Genomic DNA, 15,760 nt, shown 5'->3' with positions numbered 1-15,760 from the left:
CACCCCACTGTCAGTCAATATTAGACAAATCAATGAGACAGAAGGTTGATAACAATATCCAGGACTTGAGCTTAGCTCTGCAGCAAGCAGACCTAATAGACAGCTACAGAACTCTCCACCCAGAATCAACAGAATATACATTCTTCTCAGCACCAAATTGCATTTATTCTAAAATTGACCACATAATTGGAAGTAAAGTACTCCTCAGCAAATACAAAAGAACAGAAATCACAAAAATTGTCTCTCAGACCACAGTGCAATCAAATTAAAACTCAGGATTAACTAAACTCACCCAAAACTGCATAACTACATGGAAACTGAACAATCTGCTCCTGAATGACTACTGGGTACATAATGAAATTAAGGCAGAAATAAAGATGTTCTTTGAAACCGATGAGAACAAAGACACAATGTACCAGAATCTCTGGGACACATTTAAAGCAGTGTGTAGAGGGAAATTTATAGCACTAAACGCTCACAAGAGAAAGCAGGAAAGATCTAAAATTGACACCCTAACATCACAATTAAAAGGACTAGAGAAGCAAGAGCAAACAAATTCACAAGCCATCAAAAGGCAAGAAATAACTAAGATCAGAATAGAACTGAAGGAGATAGAGACGCAAAAAACCCTTCAAACAAATCAAGGAATCCGGAAGCTGGTTTTTTGAAAAGATCAACAAAATTGATAGACCACTAGCAAGACTAATAAAGAAGAAATGAGAGAAGAATCAAATAGATGCAATAAAAAATGATAAAGGGGATATCACCACTGATCCCACAGAAATACAAACTACCATCAGAGAAAACTATAAACATCTCTATGCAAATAAACTAGAAAACTTAGAAGAAATGAATAAATTCCTGGGCACATACACCTTCCCAAGACTAAACCAGGAAGAAGTTGAATCTCTGAATAGACCAATAACAGGCTCTGAAATTGAGGCAATAATTAATAGCCCACCAACCAAAAAAAGTCCAGGACCAGACGGATTCACAGCCAAATTCTATCAGAGGTACAAGGAGGAACTGGTACCATTCCTTCTGAAAATATTCCAAACAATAGAAAAAGAGGTAATTCTCTCTAACTCATTTTATGAAGCTGGAGTCATCCTGATGCCAAAGCCTGGCAGAGACACAACAACAAAAGAGATTTTTAGACCAATATCCCGGATGAACATCAATGTGAAAATCCTCAATAAAATACTGGTGAACCGAATCCAGCAGCACATCAAAAAGCTTATCCACCACGATCAAGTTGGCTTCATCCCTGGGATGCAAGGTTGGTTCAACATACGCAAATCAATAAAGGTAATCCATTGCATAAACAGAACCAGTGACAAAAACCACATGATTATCTCAATAGATGCAGAAAAGGCCTTTGACAAAATTCAACAGCTCTTCATGCTAAAAACTCTCAGTAAACTAGCTATTGATGGAATGTATCTCAAAATAATAAGAGCTATTTATGACAAACCCATAGCCAATATCATATTGAATGGGCAAAAACTGGAAGCATTCCCTTTGAAAACTGGCACAAGACAAGGATGCCCTCTCTCACCATTCCTATTCAACACAGTATTGGAAGTTCTGGCCAGGGCAATCAGGAAAGAGAAAGAAATAAAGGGTATTCAATTAGGAAAAGAGGAAGTCAAATTGTCCCTGTTTGCAAATGACATGATTGTGTATTTAGAAAACCCCATCATCTCAGCCCAAAATCTCCCTAAGCTGATAAGGAACCTCAGCAAAGTTTCAGGACGCAAAATCAATGTGCAAAAATCACAAGCATTCCTATACAACTATAATAAACAAAGAGCCAAATCATGAGTGAACTTCCATTCACAATTGCTACAAAGAGAATAAAATACCTAGGAATTCAACTTACAAGGGACATGAAGGACTCTTCAAGGAGAACTACAAACCTCTGTTCAACGAAATAAAGGAGGACACAAACAAATGGAAGAACATTCCACGCTCATGGATAGGAAGAATCAATATTGTGAAAATGGCCATACTGCCCAAGGTAATTTATAGATTCAATGCCATCCCGATCAAGCTACCAATGACTTCACAGAATTGGAAAAAAACTACTTTAAATTTCATATGGAACCAAAAAAGAGCCCTCATTGCCAAGACAGTCCTAAGCAAAAGAACAAAGCTGGAGGCATCACGATACCTGACTTCAAACTATACTACACGGCTGCAGTAACCAAAACAGCATGGTACTGGTACCAAAAAAGATATGTAGACCCATGGAACAGAACACAGGCCTCAGAAATAACATCACACATTTACAACCATCTGATCTTTGACAAACCTGACAAAAACAAGCAATGGGGAAAGAATTCCCTACTTAATAAATGGTGCTGAGAAAACTGGCTAGCCGTATATACAAAGCTGAAACTGGATCCCTTCCTTACACTTTTCACAAAAATTAATTCAAGATGGATTAAAGAATTAAATGTTAGACGTAAAACTACAAAAACCCTAGAAGAAGACCTAGGCAATACCATTCAGGACATAGGCATGGGTAAGGACTTCATGACTAAAACACTAAAAGCAATGGCAACAAAGGCCAAAATAGACAAATGGGATCTAATTAATTCCATTGATCATCAGAGAAATGCAAATTGAAGCCACAGTGAGATACCATCTCATGCCAGTTAGACTGGCGATCATTAAAAAGTCAGGAAACAACAGATTCTGGAGAGGATGTGGAGAAATAGGAATGCTTTTACACTGTTGGTGGGAGTGTAAAAAGTTCAACCATTGTGAAAGACAGTGTGGCAATTCCTCAAAGATCTAGAACCAGAAATATCATTTGACCCAGCAATCTCATTACAGGGTATATACCCAAAGAATTACAAATCATGCTACTATAAAGATACATGCACACATATGTTTATTGCGGCACTATTAACAATAGCAAAGACTTGGAACCAACCCTAATGGCCATCAATAATAGACTGGATTAAGAAAATGTGGCACATATACACCATGGAATGCTATGCAGCCATAAAAAAGGATGAGTTCATGTCCTTGCAGGGATATGGATGAAGCTGGAAACCATCATTCTCAGCAAACTATCACAAGGACAGAAAACCAAACATTGCATGTCCTCACTCATAGGTGGGAACTGAACAATGAGAACACTTGGACACAGGGCAGGGAACATCACACACTGGGGCCTGTTGGGGGCTGGGGGGCTGGGGGAGGGATAGCATTAGGAGGAATACCTAATGTAAATGACAAGTTAATGGGTGCAGCACACCAACATGGCACATGCATACCTATGTAACAAGCCTGCACGTTGCACACATGTACCCTAGAACTTAAAGTATATATATATAAAAAAGACCCACTTCTTTTTTTGTAAGGTGAGTTTCTGAAGGTGCAAATACCTCAGTGAAGTTAAAGTCCCTTTCCTAGTCTACAGACATCTGGGCTAAGTTCCTTCTAGACCTATCCTTTCCCCAGATCTTTATGCAGAAAAGTAAAAAGTGAAAGACAGTTCCGTGTGGAGATATGGAAGGAGGGGATCTAGCTTTCCAGCAAACGTCAGTCAGACACAGATGGGATGGAGCCAGAAGCCCTTTAAAGCTCTGGTGAGGGGAGAGAAAATAGAGACCATCTCCCTTCAACCCCCATCATTTCTGAGGGCATCATTTTCTCCTTCCACTTGCCAAGACAGCTCTGAAAAGTTCTCCTAGCACTGTTGCCCTCCTCCGGCTACATCGCAAATGGTGTCAGGATCTATACCAGTTAGATTTCAGAAAGTTCTGTGAAGAAACCTAGCACACAGTTCAACCCTTTTCCTGTCTCATTCTCCCCATCGGATTAATACTTAAATGTCCTCTGAAAGGGGGAGAGTGGAAGATCACAGATCTTTAAGCTGTGATCTATGACCTGAACTCCATCTCTCTCTTTTCCCAAACTCATCTCCATATAAATTTTGTTTTGGAAAGTCCAAAACTGGGTATCCTGTTTCCTAGCAGATATTAAACCACTTGAACACAGGGATTGTGCCTTTCAGATGTAGTAATCTCTGATTGACCCAGCACAGCACTTTTCAGCAATATTTGTTGAATGGTGCCAGTTATGTGTGTATTTTTTTTAACCAAGTGATCCTATCATTCAACCAAATCTTAGGCTAACAAAAAATTCTTTTAAATGAACCAAAATGCCCAGCATGGTCTAAAGTAAGAGACCTATTTCTTTTTCCCCCACGTCATTTTTACGAATTAGAAATTTCACCTGCAATCTCAAATGTGTGCTTAAAAATGCTTTATGCTATTGGAACTACTGTTTTGCTTTTTCATTTATCTGTTTATTCCTTTCTTCAAATACAAGATTTTTGCCCCTCTATTAAGTAAAACCCACAGATTGAAGTTGTCATTCAATTACCGGGACTGAACTTCAAGACTCGGCTCTTTGGGTAATAATCCACACCAGACTGGGCAGAGCCATCCCGCGTGCTGCAGCGAACCTTGGAGGTCCTGTTCTGATCCCCTCTGCGGATCACCTTGATGTTCAGAATTGCAATGGCATCTGGGCCTGCGGGTTCCCGGACTTGGTATGCAGCTTCTTCAAACTCAATGGTGGGGGCTAAGGAAATGTGGTTAGGAAAACAAGAGCCAGTTAGAATAGCACAAAGGATTCAGACTCCCAGGAAAACACCTTATAATGACAAGAAGAAATTGTTCACATTAGTTAACAGTATGAAGGCAAAATGGCTTGCAGTCATAAAACTCAATCAGTATTTACTGCTAAACAATGCTTTGGAAAAAATTATTTATTTGTGATTCTGCAGGAGTTATGTCTCACATGTTCCTTATTAAAAACAACATAATGGGTGGAATTATTTGTAGAGACCTTGAAATTCATGATGTCCAAGTTCCCATCTCGGCACTACAGTTCACAGAATGTTTTAAAATTTGAACAGTTTATCAAGGGACTGAGACATAGTAGGCCCTAGATAAATACCTGTCACATAAATCAACTTTTCATTCATGAGATATGAATTTCAAAGTTTTATAATTTATCTCATTTATATACTACTTAAATTTACCAAGTCCACCCCTCACCTCTGGTCCATTGGACCCTCTCCTCTTAATGCTCTCACCTCCCCATCCTCAGCTTTTCTTAATTTCCTACAAGCTATATACGTAAGTATGGGTGCTTTCAGTGACTAGCTACAAGGGTAATTCAGGAACACAAGATTTCCTAATGGAATCCTGTTGCTAGGAAATGATTAATAATATATTCAACCTGAGCAACATAGTGAGACCTCATCTGTACAAATAATTAAAAAATAGCCAGGCATGGTGGCATGTGCCTGTGGTCGCAGCTACTCAAGAGGATGAGGTGGGAGAGTCACTTGAGCCCTGGTGGTCGAGGCTACAGTGAGCCATAATTGCCCCACTGCACTCCAGCCTGGGCAACAAAGCAAAACTCCATCTCAAATAAATAAATAAATAAATAAATAAATAATATATTGATTTTTACCAAAAAATTCAAATCATGCCTTTTCTATTGTATCTCATGGGGACGGGTGGGGTGGTGGTAGAGAGAGTGAGATAAAAAGATGGAAAAATGGAGAGTAATGATAACTTTTATACCATTTTGAGTATATCATAGAATATGGCAGAAATTTCTGCTTTCTGTATTTATTTCCGTTTCTTTCCCTCTCAGAAAGTCAAATCTTCCTAACTGTAGAAGATAAGCCTCATTTGAGGTTTTGTAGTTTGCAATAAGAACGCCCTTTGAAATCTAGGACGGTCACTGCAGCACAACATAAATCTTTTTTTTTTTTTTCTTTGAGACAGAGTTTTGTTCTTGTCGCCCAAGCTGGAGTGCAATGGTGCGATCTCGGCTCGCCACAACTTCTGCCTCCTGGGTTTGAGCGATTCTCCTACCTCAGCCTCCTGAGTAGCTGGGATTACAGGCATGTGCCACCACGGCTGGCTAATTTTGTATTTTTAGTAGAGACAGGGTTTCTCCATGTTGGTCAGGCTGGTCTTGAACTCCCAACCTCAGATGATCCACCTGCCTTGGCCTCCCAAAGTGCTGGGATTACAGGCGTGAGCCACTGCACCCGGCCTTTTTTAAAATTATACTTTAAGTTCTGGGATACATGTGCAGAACGTGCAAGTTCGTTACAAGCCACATGTGCCATCGACCCATCACCTACATTAGGTATTTCTCCTAATGCTATCCTTCCCCTAGGCCCCCGTCCCCGTCAACAGGCCCCAGTGAATGATGTTCCTCTCCCTGTGTCCATGTGTTCTCATTGTTCAGCTCCCACTTATGAGTGAGAACATGTGGTGTTTGGTTGTCTATTCTTGTGTTAGTTGCAGCAGAGTATAAATCTTATTTCCCTGAGCCTCAGTGATGGGTTTTCTGTGTACCTAGGAGAGGTTCACTTTGGGATCTGAACTTGAGTCTCCTGGGGTCAAGGACTAATTCAACTTCGAAGCTGGAGTTTATTTTATCCAATGTCCAAGTTAGTTACTGATATTTCCCTAGAAACCCTAAGAGTCACTTAAGAGTATACTTAAGAGTATAGATTCTAGAATCAGACAGAATGAAGTTCACATCCAGGTTTGCTGTTTACAGCTGTGTAACTAAGAGTGCAAATTATATAGCTGTGCTGGGGTTCAGTTTCTTTATTCATAATATAGAAATAATAGCACCAACCTCAAGAAATTCCTTCCAGTATTAAATAAGATAATATAATATGCTTAGCATAGTTCTTGGTATACAGTATTCAATAAAAACAGCTATCACTATTTGTAACATTATTATCTATTCACTCATTAAAATATCTATTTTAGTGAAACAATTATGTCCCAGTTTGAAACAGGTTTTGTCTTCCCTGGTGCCTGGGTCATTCTTGGCTAACACCTGACTATAGAGCTTAAGTTTTTTTTTAGGTTAGTAGGCCAAATTAGAGAGAAGAAAACTGAGAAATTGGACTTTTCCAGGAAGGTGGCAGTGTTTTAAATCAGTTCATTGGATTCCACTGATTCCAACTTTATTTCCAATCCTGCTCCTGAACTACAGTGACTTAAATGGCTTTTATTCTCTGTCTTAGCATTTCTGTCTCAGCTTTTGACCACAATCATTCCATATCTCCTAGCACTGTGGTAGGGAATAATGTATCTACGAATTTTTTGGATCTCTGTAGAGGGAGATCATTTGCCACCAACATTTTATATAAATATTCAGAGAATGTTATCAGTAGGCATTCTTAAAGCACTTTTATTTTTCAAAACACTAATAATTAAATGTCAGTTTATGTCCCCTCAACCTAAGAGTAACTAAAGATAATTTCTTCTGTTACCATCTTCATCATTGGATATGGTGATGGTGGCCATGTTATTCTTTCCAATTCTAGCTCCACTCCAGTGGTTTCCAAGAGGAAGGCCGAGGTAGACCCTGAACTGTTCCTCTGGCTCAAACATGGAGTCATCGTGGATATAGACCGTACAGTTCTTCACCTAGAGCCAATAGCACAAGACAGATTAAAATTTTCAGCAAGATATCAGTGATTTGCTTGGTTTTCCTAGAAAATTGTTTTTCTTCTTTATTGCATCAAAAAGTCAACACAAATTCAAAAGGATCCAGTTTCATTTATAAAACAAAATGTTCAAATTTAACAGTTCATGCTTGAGTGGGACCCACCTATATGTGGAGACTTGTATTAGAACATGCCAAACCATTTTTAATTATTGGTGATGAATTATGAAAAACAAGATCAACAAAACAGAGAACCCACTAAAAAGCATATGTAGAACATCTGTGTTCTTTCCCACATTTTTTTCTGGGCTGCTTAATACATTTTCACATATTAAAATAGGTAGATTTCTGATGACGGGGGTTTAACATACTGATTAAACGTCCTGGAGAGTTGAGTAACACTTCTTTTCCTTTGTAAAAATTGAAGTCTTATAAAGAAATCAGAAAGGCTTTGTGCTAGGCTAAAGATACCTTCAAGTGCTAAAGAATTTTCAAATCTGCTGCTAAATGATATCTCATCTGAAAACTGTTGAGTACAGAAAGTCTGAGACAACAATCCAAATCCCTGTTTGATGGAAAGGAACCAAGTGTTTCTCAATAGAATATTCTCTACCGAGGATTGTATTTTTGAGAAAATGTAAAATATGGTCACAACATTTCAGATAACACAGCAGCCTCAATAGTAGAGTCATGTGATGTGAAGGAGGATATTTTTAGTTGGATCATTTCAAATTCACTGTTCTAACATACTGCAAAGGATATATGAGTAGAGAGAAGTTTCACTCTCATACTTCCTAAGTCACGCTAAATGGTGAGAGAATATCCCAGTGAACATTTATATGTGACTTGCTAACCTGATTTTAAGTCCCTGAAGAATGTTGCATTTTTTTTCCTCTACCACATCTTTTGCATAAGAATTCCTTATAGAAAGCATGAAGTTAGCAGTGACTTTTTAGATCTTAAAAAAAAGTTAGTGAATGACAAGTTTCAAAGCATATGCTTAGCAAGCAAAATAATAATAATAATAAGGTTCTAAAATGTGCTTAAGAATAATGATAGATTGTCATGTGGGTAACACCGACTAATAGACTGTATTTTCTTTATAATATTATTAAATTAAAAACTACTTCTTGGATAAGCAGAGAATTCTCTTTTGAACTTAAAACAAATACAGACATGTAGACTCAAAGCTGAAGATGGTATCTGTAGTACATGTATGTATTTTAAAGCACATTTCAACCTGTCACCAGTAAAATTCCCATAAAATATATAACAAAGACAGGCTTTTATGAGTCATAAATGTGTAAATGTCATGAGTGCCCCAAAGAAGGAACCTATCACTTTTATTTTTGTAGTAAAGATGAACAGAGGAAGAATCTAGCGTGATATGTGACGGGTATGTTTTATGCTAAACTTCAAAAGGACTAATCATAAGGCAAAAACTGGATACATTTGATTATTTCAAAATTGAAGGCTTCTGATCAACTAAGAACACCATAGTCAATGGTAATAAATAAGTGACAGAAAAAGAAAAGGTGTTATTAATACCTAAAATGTCTAAAACTGGCAAGGAATTAATATTTGGGAAATATAAGAAAGTACTGCAAATCAGTGAGTAAAATATAACATAATAAAATAAGAAACAAAGGATAAAAATAAGCTTATATGCTTATTGGAAACCCAATAAGCTAACAAAAATATAAAAGATTAGTAATTAGAGAATTAGAAATTAAAATGAGATATAACTTTATACATATTAAATTAGCAAAAATTCAAAAGATGAGTAATGCTCGTTTTGAAGAGAATATAGGGTTATAGCAACCCTCATGCACTTCTAGTGACATTCTGGAAAGTATTCCAACACAAGTTTTTCAAATTAAGTATATGCATGTCCTGTAGTTTATCAAAATTGATTTTGATAAACTGATTATATATCCAAGAAAATTCTCATTCAAGTCTGTAAGTGGACATGTATGAGGATGTGCACTGAAGCATTATTTTTGATGACAGGGTGTCAGGAAGCTGGTGGGTGTGATCACTGAAGTTCTTCACTGTCTCTTGCTGAGAGTGTATGGATAAAATATAGCAGACACATATTGATAAATATTTGTCCCCTCCATATCTCCTGTTGAAATTTGATCCCCAATTATTGGAAGTGGGGCCTGGTGGAAGATGTTTGGGTGATGGGGACAGTTCTCTCATGAATGGCTTGGTACCATTCTCACAGGATTGAATGAATTCTCTCTTAAATCCCATGAGATACGGTAGTTAATAAGAGTCTGACACCTCCCTACCCTCTCTCTTTCCTCCTCTCTTGCCATGTGATGATGCCTGCCTCCCTTCCTCTTCTGCCATGAGTGGTAGCTTCCTGAAGCCCTCACCAGAAGCAGATGCTGGCACCATGTTTCTTGTACAGCCTGCAGAACTGTGAGCCAAATAAACCCCTTTTCTTTATGAACTACCCAGCCTCAGGTATTCCCTATAGCAATGCAAATGGACTAAGACATATACCATAAAATATTATGCAACAGTTAGAAGCAACAGATTACACGTACACCTAAAAAACATAGATCTCAAAATATCGCTGAGTAAAAACAGTAAAAGATGAAAAAAGAGGACAATAGCATTTTTAGAAATTAAAACTGTATACATAAAACAAGCATTTCTTAAGAAGAAATACAAGTTAAGAGATACATATTAAACACAATAGATTGATGAGCAGGGAAAAGAATGTGGCTGGAGAGTAGGGGTAAAATAAAATGAATAAAAAAAACAAAAATAAGAGAAGGGCTTAGTATTGACCAATGAGGATGTGTTCCTTGAACCAAGGGACACAATTGACTCAACCATCTAAAACTGAGATTTTAAAATGGGGAAAATGTGATTCTGATTCAATACACACTTTTGACATACACTGAGGTTGCAGACTTTAATTCTGGTGCAGCCATGTTTAGTGGTGAGTTTCTTTGTTTTTTTATTATTATACTTTAAGTTCTGGGATACATGTGCAGAACATGCAGGTTTGTTACATAGGTATATATGTGCCATGGTGGTTTGCTGCACCCATTAACCCGTCATCTAAGTTGGGTATTCCTCCTAATGCTATCCCTCCCCTTGCCCCCCACCACCCAGACAGGCCCCGGTGTGTGATGTTCCCCTCCCTGGGTCCATGTGTTCTCATTGTTCAACTCTCACTTATGAGTCAGAATATTCAGTGTTTGGTTTTCTGTTCCTGTGTTAGTTTGCTGAGAATGATGGTTTCCAGCTTCATCCGTGTCCCTGCAAAGGAATGAACTCATCTTTTTTTTTATAGCTGCATAATACTCCGTGGTGTATGTGTGCCACAGTTTCTCCATCCAGTCTATCATTGATGGGCATTTGGGTTGGTTCCAAGTTTTTGCTATTGCGAATAGTGCTGCAATAAATATACATGTGCATGTGTCTTTATAATAGAAAGATTTATAATTTATAATTCTTTGGGTATATACCCAGTAATGGTATTACTGGGCCAAATCATATTTCTGGTTCTAGATCCTTGAGGAATCACCATCCTGTCTTCCACAATGGTTGAACTAATTTACACTCCCACCAACAGTGTAAAAGTGTTCCTATTTCTCCACATCGTCTCCAGAATCTGTTGTTTCCTGACATTTTAATGATCGCCATTCTAACTGGCATGAGATGGTATCTCATTGTGGTTTTGATTTGCATTTCTCTAATGACCAGTGATGATGAGCTTTTTTTCATTTGTTTGTTGGCTGCATAAATGTCTTCTTTTGAGAAGCGTCTGTTCATATCCTTTGCCTACTTTTTGATGGGGTTGTTTTTTCCTTGTAAATTTGTTTAAGTTTCTTATAGATTCTGGATATTAGCCCTTTGTCAGATGGATAGATTGCAAAGATTTTCTCCCATTCTGTAGGTTTCCTATTCACTCTGATGATAGTTTCTTTTGCTGTGCAGAAGCTCTTTAGTTCAATTAGATCCCATTTGTCAATTTTGGCTTTTGTTGCCATTGTTTTTGGTGTTTTAGTCATGAAGTCCTTGCCCATGTCCTTGCCTTGTCCTTGTCCTGAATGGTATTGCCTATGTTTACTTCTAGGATTTTTATGGTTTTAGGTCTCACATTTAAGTCTTCAATCCATCCTGAGTTAATTTTTGTATAAGGTGTAAGGAAGGGGTCCAGTTTCAGTTTTCTGCATATGGCTAGCCAGTTTTCCCAACACCATTTATTAAGTAGGGAATCCTTTCCCCATTGCTTATTTTTGTCAGATTTGTCAAAAAATCAGATGGTTGTAGATGTGTGACATTATTTCTGAGGCCTCTGTTCTGTTCCATTGGTCTATATATCTCTTTTGGTACCAGTACCATGCTGTTTTGATTACTGCAGACTTGTAGTATAGTTTGAAGTCAGGTAGTGTGATGCCTCCAGCTTTGTTCTTTTTGCTTAGGATTGTCTTGGCTATATGGGCTCTTTTATGGTTCCATATGAAATTTAAAGTAGTTTTTTCTAATTCTGTGAAGAATATCAAAGGTAGCTTGATGGGGATAGCAAGGAATCTATAAATTACTTTGGGCAGTATGGCCATTTTCATGATATTGATTCTTCTTATCCATGAGCATGGAATAGTTTGCCATTTGTGTCCTCTCTTATTTCCTTGAGCAGTGGTTTTAGTTCTCCTTGAAGAGGTCCTTCACGTCCCTTGTAAGTTGGATTCTTAGGTATTGTATTCTCTTTGTAGCAGTTGTGAATGGGAGTTCACTCATGATTTGGCTCTCTGTTTATTATAGTTGTATAGGAATGCTTGTGATTTTTGCACATTGATTTTGTATCCTGAAACTTTGCTGAAGTTCCTCATCAGCTTAAGGAGATTTGGGGCTCAGACGATGGGGTTTTCTAAATATACAATTATGTCATCTGCAAAAAGAGACAATTTGACTTCCTCTCTTCCTATTTGAATAAACGTTTATTTCTTTCTCTTGCCTGTTTGCCCTAGCCAGAACATTTAATATTATGTTGAATAGGAGTGGTGAGAGAGGGCATCTTTGTCTTGTGCAGGTTTTCAAAGGGAATACTTCCAGCTTTTGCCCATTCAATATGATATTGGCTGTGGGTTTGTCATAAATAGCTCTTCTTATTTTGAGATATATTCCATCAATACCTAGTTTATTCAGAGTTTTTATCATGAAGGGCTGTTGAAGTTCGTCGAAGGCCTTTTCTGCATCTATTAGATAATCATGTGGGTTTTGTCATTGGTTCTGTTTATGTGATGGATTATGTTTATTGATTTGCATATGTTGAACTAGCCTTGCATCCCAGGGATGCAGCCAACTTGATCGTGGTGGATAAACTTTTTGATGTGCTGCTGGATTCAGTTTGCCAGTATTTTATTGAGTATTTTCGCATTGATGTTCATCAGGGATATTGGCCTGAAATTTTTTTTGTTGTGTTGCTGCCACATTTAGGTATCAGGATGATGCCGGCCTCATAAAATGAATTAGGAAGGAGTCCCTCTTTTTCTATTGTTTGGAATAGTTTCAGAAGTAATGGTACCAGCTCTTCTTTGTACCTCTGGTAGAATTCGGCTGTGAATCCGTCTGGTCCTGGGCTTTTTTTGGTTGGTAGGCTATTAATTACTGCCTCAATTTCAGAACTTGTTACTGGTCTATTCAGGGATTCAACTACTTCCCGGTTTAGTCTTGAGAGGGCGTATGTGTCCAGGCATTTGTCCATTTCTTCTAGATTTTCTAGTTTATTTGCATAGAGGTGTTTATAGTATTCTTTGATGGTAGTTTGTATTTCTGTGGGATCAGTGGTGATATCCCCTTTATCAATTTTTATTGTGTCTATTTGATTATTCTCTCTTTCCTTCTTTATTAGTCTGGCTAATGGTCTATCTAGTTGGTTAATCTTTTTAAAAAACCAGCTCCTGGATTCACTGATTTTTTTGAAGGGTTTTTCGTGTCTCTATCTCCTTCAGTTCTGTTCTGATCCTAGTTATTTCTTGTCTTCTGCTAGCTTTTGAATTTGTTTGCACTTGCTTCTCTAGTTCTTTTAATTGTGATATTACGGTGTTGATTTTAGACCTTTCCCACTTTCTCCTGTGGGCATTTAGTGCTATAAATTTCCCTCTAAACATTGCTTTAGCTGTGTTCCAGGGATTCTGGTATGTTGTGTTTGTTCTCATTGGTTTCAAAGAACTTATCTATTTCGGCCTTAATTTTGTTATTTACCCAGTAGTCATTCAGGAGCAGGTTGTTCTGTTTCCATGTAGTTGTGTGGTTTTGAGTGAGTTTCTTAATCCTGAGTTCTAATTTGATTGCACTGTGGTCTGAGAGACTGTTTGTTATGATTTCTGTTCTTTTGCATTTGCTGAGGAGTGCTTTACTTCCAAATATGTGGTCAACTTTAGAATAAGTGCCATGTGGTACTGAGAAGAATGTATATTCTGTTGATTTTGGGTGGAGAGTTCTGTAGATGTCTATTAGGTCTGCTTGGTCCAGAGCTGAGTTCAAGTCCCAAATAACCTTGTTAATTTTCTGTCTCATTGATCTGTCTAATATTGACAGTGGGGTGTTAAAGTCTCCCACCATTATTTTGTTGGAGTCTACGTCTCTTTGTAGGTCTCTAAGAACTTGCTTTGCGAATCTGGGTGTTCCTGTATTGGGTGCATATATATTTAAGAAAGTTGGCTCATGTTGTTGCATTGATCCCTTTACCATCACATAATACCCTTCTTTGTCTCTTTTGATCTTTGCTGGTTTAAAGTCTGTTTTATCAGAGACTAGGATTTCAACCCCTGCTTTTTTTTTTGCTTTCCATTGGCTTTAGTGGTGAGTTTCTAGATGCTTATGCATGAGATTTCATGTACATTGTCAAGAGAATACTCTGCTGACTTCAATTTGCTCAACATCTGCCTATTTGGTCCTATACTGGGATATACGTTTCCCTGGGACAGGGGTGCGGGTATTAGAGGGCTGTCTCCTGCTCTCAAAGTAATATTAGTGGAGTATATTCATCTCTAACATAGTTTGAAATTAAGAGGTGGTAATAAGAGCAGAACTCATCTGATTCTGCTAAGTTCCAAATATGTCACACATCAGCTAAACTCAGCTCAACCAATGATATGTGTATTTGATTGTAAGTGGGAGACAAAGAAGGAATAGATGACATCATTAATAATATTATCAATTATGGATAACCCTTGAATGACACAGGTTCGAACTGCATGGGTGCACTTAGATATGGATTTTTTTCTTTCTCTCTACTCCTGAGACAGTGAGACACTCCTCTCCCTCCTTCTCTTCAGCTTATTCAATATGGAGACAATAAGGATGAAGACCTTTATGATGATCCACTATTCCACTTCTTAATAACATTTTTTCTCTAGTTTATTTTATTGTGAGAATGCAGTATATGATACATATGACACATAAAATGTGTGATAATCAACTATTTATGTTATTGGTAAGGCTTTCAGTCAACAGTAGGTTATTAGTAGTTAAGTTTTGTATGATTCAAAAGTTATACACAAATTTTCAACTGTGTGGGGAGTTGGCACCCCTATCCCCTGCATTGTTCAAGGGTCACCTGTAGTATACAAAATTCTGAGAATTTCTGGAATTTATATAAATGACTTCATTACAGACAAATAAAGACAAGAAGAGAATCTCATCTTTCAGCTACCACCAATCCACTTACTTTGTCCCCTTTGAGAAATGTAATCCGTGAAGAGTCTGCATTTCGTCTCTCCTCAAAGTCCTCCATGACCTGAGCGGAATGGCTCTGAGTATAGCACCTCACTGATGACTCATAGCTCAGGTCTCCACTCCGAGTGATAGGGACATGCAGGACACCCTCCTTCTCCTTCACTAGGAGCAAATCCTTGGCAAACTGCATGCTGGGCACTAGGTGGGCAGACAGAAAGACAGAGGCACCGTTAGTGGAAGACAGGGAAGCAGTGGCCATGGTCCTTGTCAGCTTTCAGCAGCTACTTTGGCAGGTGAGCTCCACCAAAGCCCAAGGTAGGCTGACAAATCACAGGTGGCAAGCAGATTCCAAAGCATGGTTGTTGCTCTCAGGACAAGGGAACTGCTTCTACTATAAGTGTACAGCCAATGAAATAGAACAGATCAATTTTGTACCTATCTTTGTGCAACTTCAAAATGCAGTCACCATCTCAAATATGAGCAGGTAATGCAAGTCAATAAATGGGATAATTGTAAGAAAAATTTTGATCGTTATTTG

At 38.0% G+C, this 15,760-nt stretch overlaps 1 protein-coding gene across 5 annotated transcripts in view; it reads right to left on the bottom strand.

The window, feature by feature from the left end:
* The window catches only part of FRAS1 (Fraser extracellular matrix complex subunit 1), a 477,046-nt gene that overhangs the window by 40,038 nt on the left and 421,248 nt on the right, over nt 1-15,760 (bottom strand). For all 5 annotated transcript variants that reach the window (XM_054554107.2, XM_054554103.2, XM_054554105.2 and 2 more), the window contains 3 exons: nt 15,215-15,420; nt 7,340-7,496; nt 4,402-4,602 (listed from right to left, as the gene is read on the bottom strand). In XM_054554107.2, the coding sequence (XP_054410082.1) occupies nt 4,402-4,602; nt 7,340-7,496; nt 15,215-15,420 (564 nt within the window). The remainder of the gene's footprint in view (nt 1-4,401; nt 4,603-7,339; nt 7,497-15,214; nt 15,421-15,760) is intronic.

Source organism: Pongo abelii, chromosome 3 (assembly GCF_028885655.2).
Source record: "Pongo abelii isolate AG06213 chromosome 3, NHGRI_mPonAbe1-v2.0_pri, whole genome shotgun sequence".
NCBI classification, from domain to species: Eukaryota; Metazoa; Chordata; class Mammalia; order Primates; family Hominidae; genus Pongo; species Pongo abelii.
The sequence above is the reverse complement of the archived record's forward strand: the minus strand, read 5'-3'. Positions and strand labels throughout refer to the sequence as shown.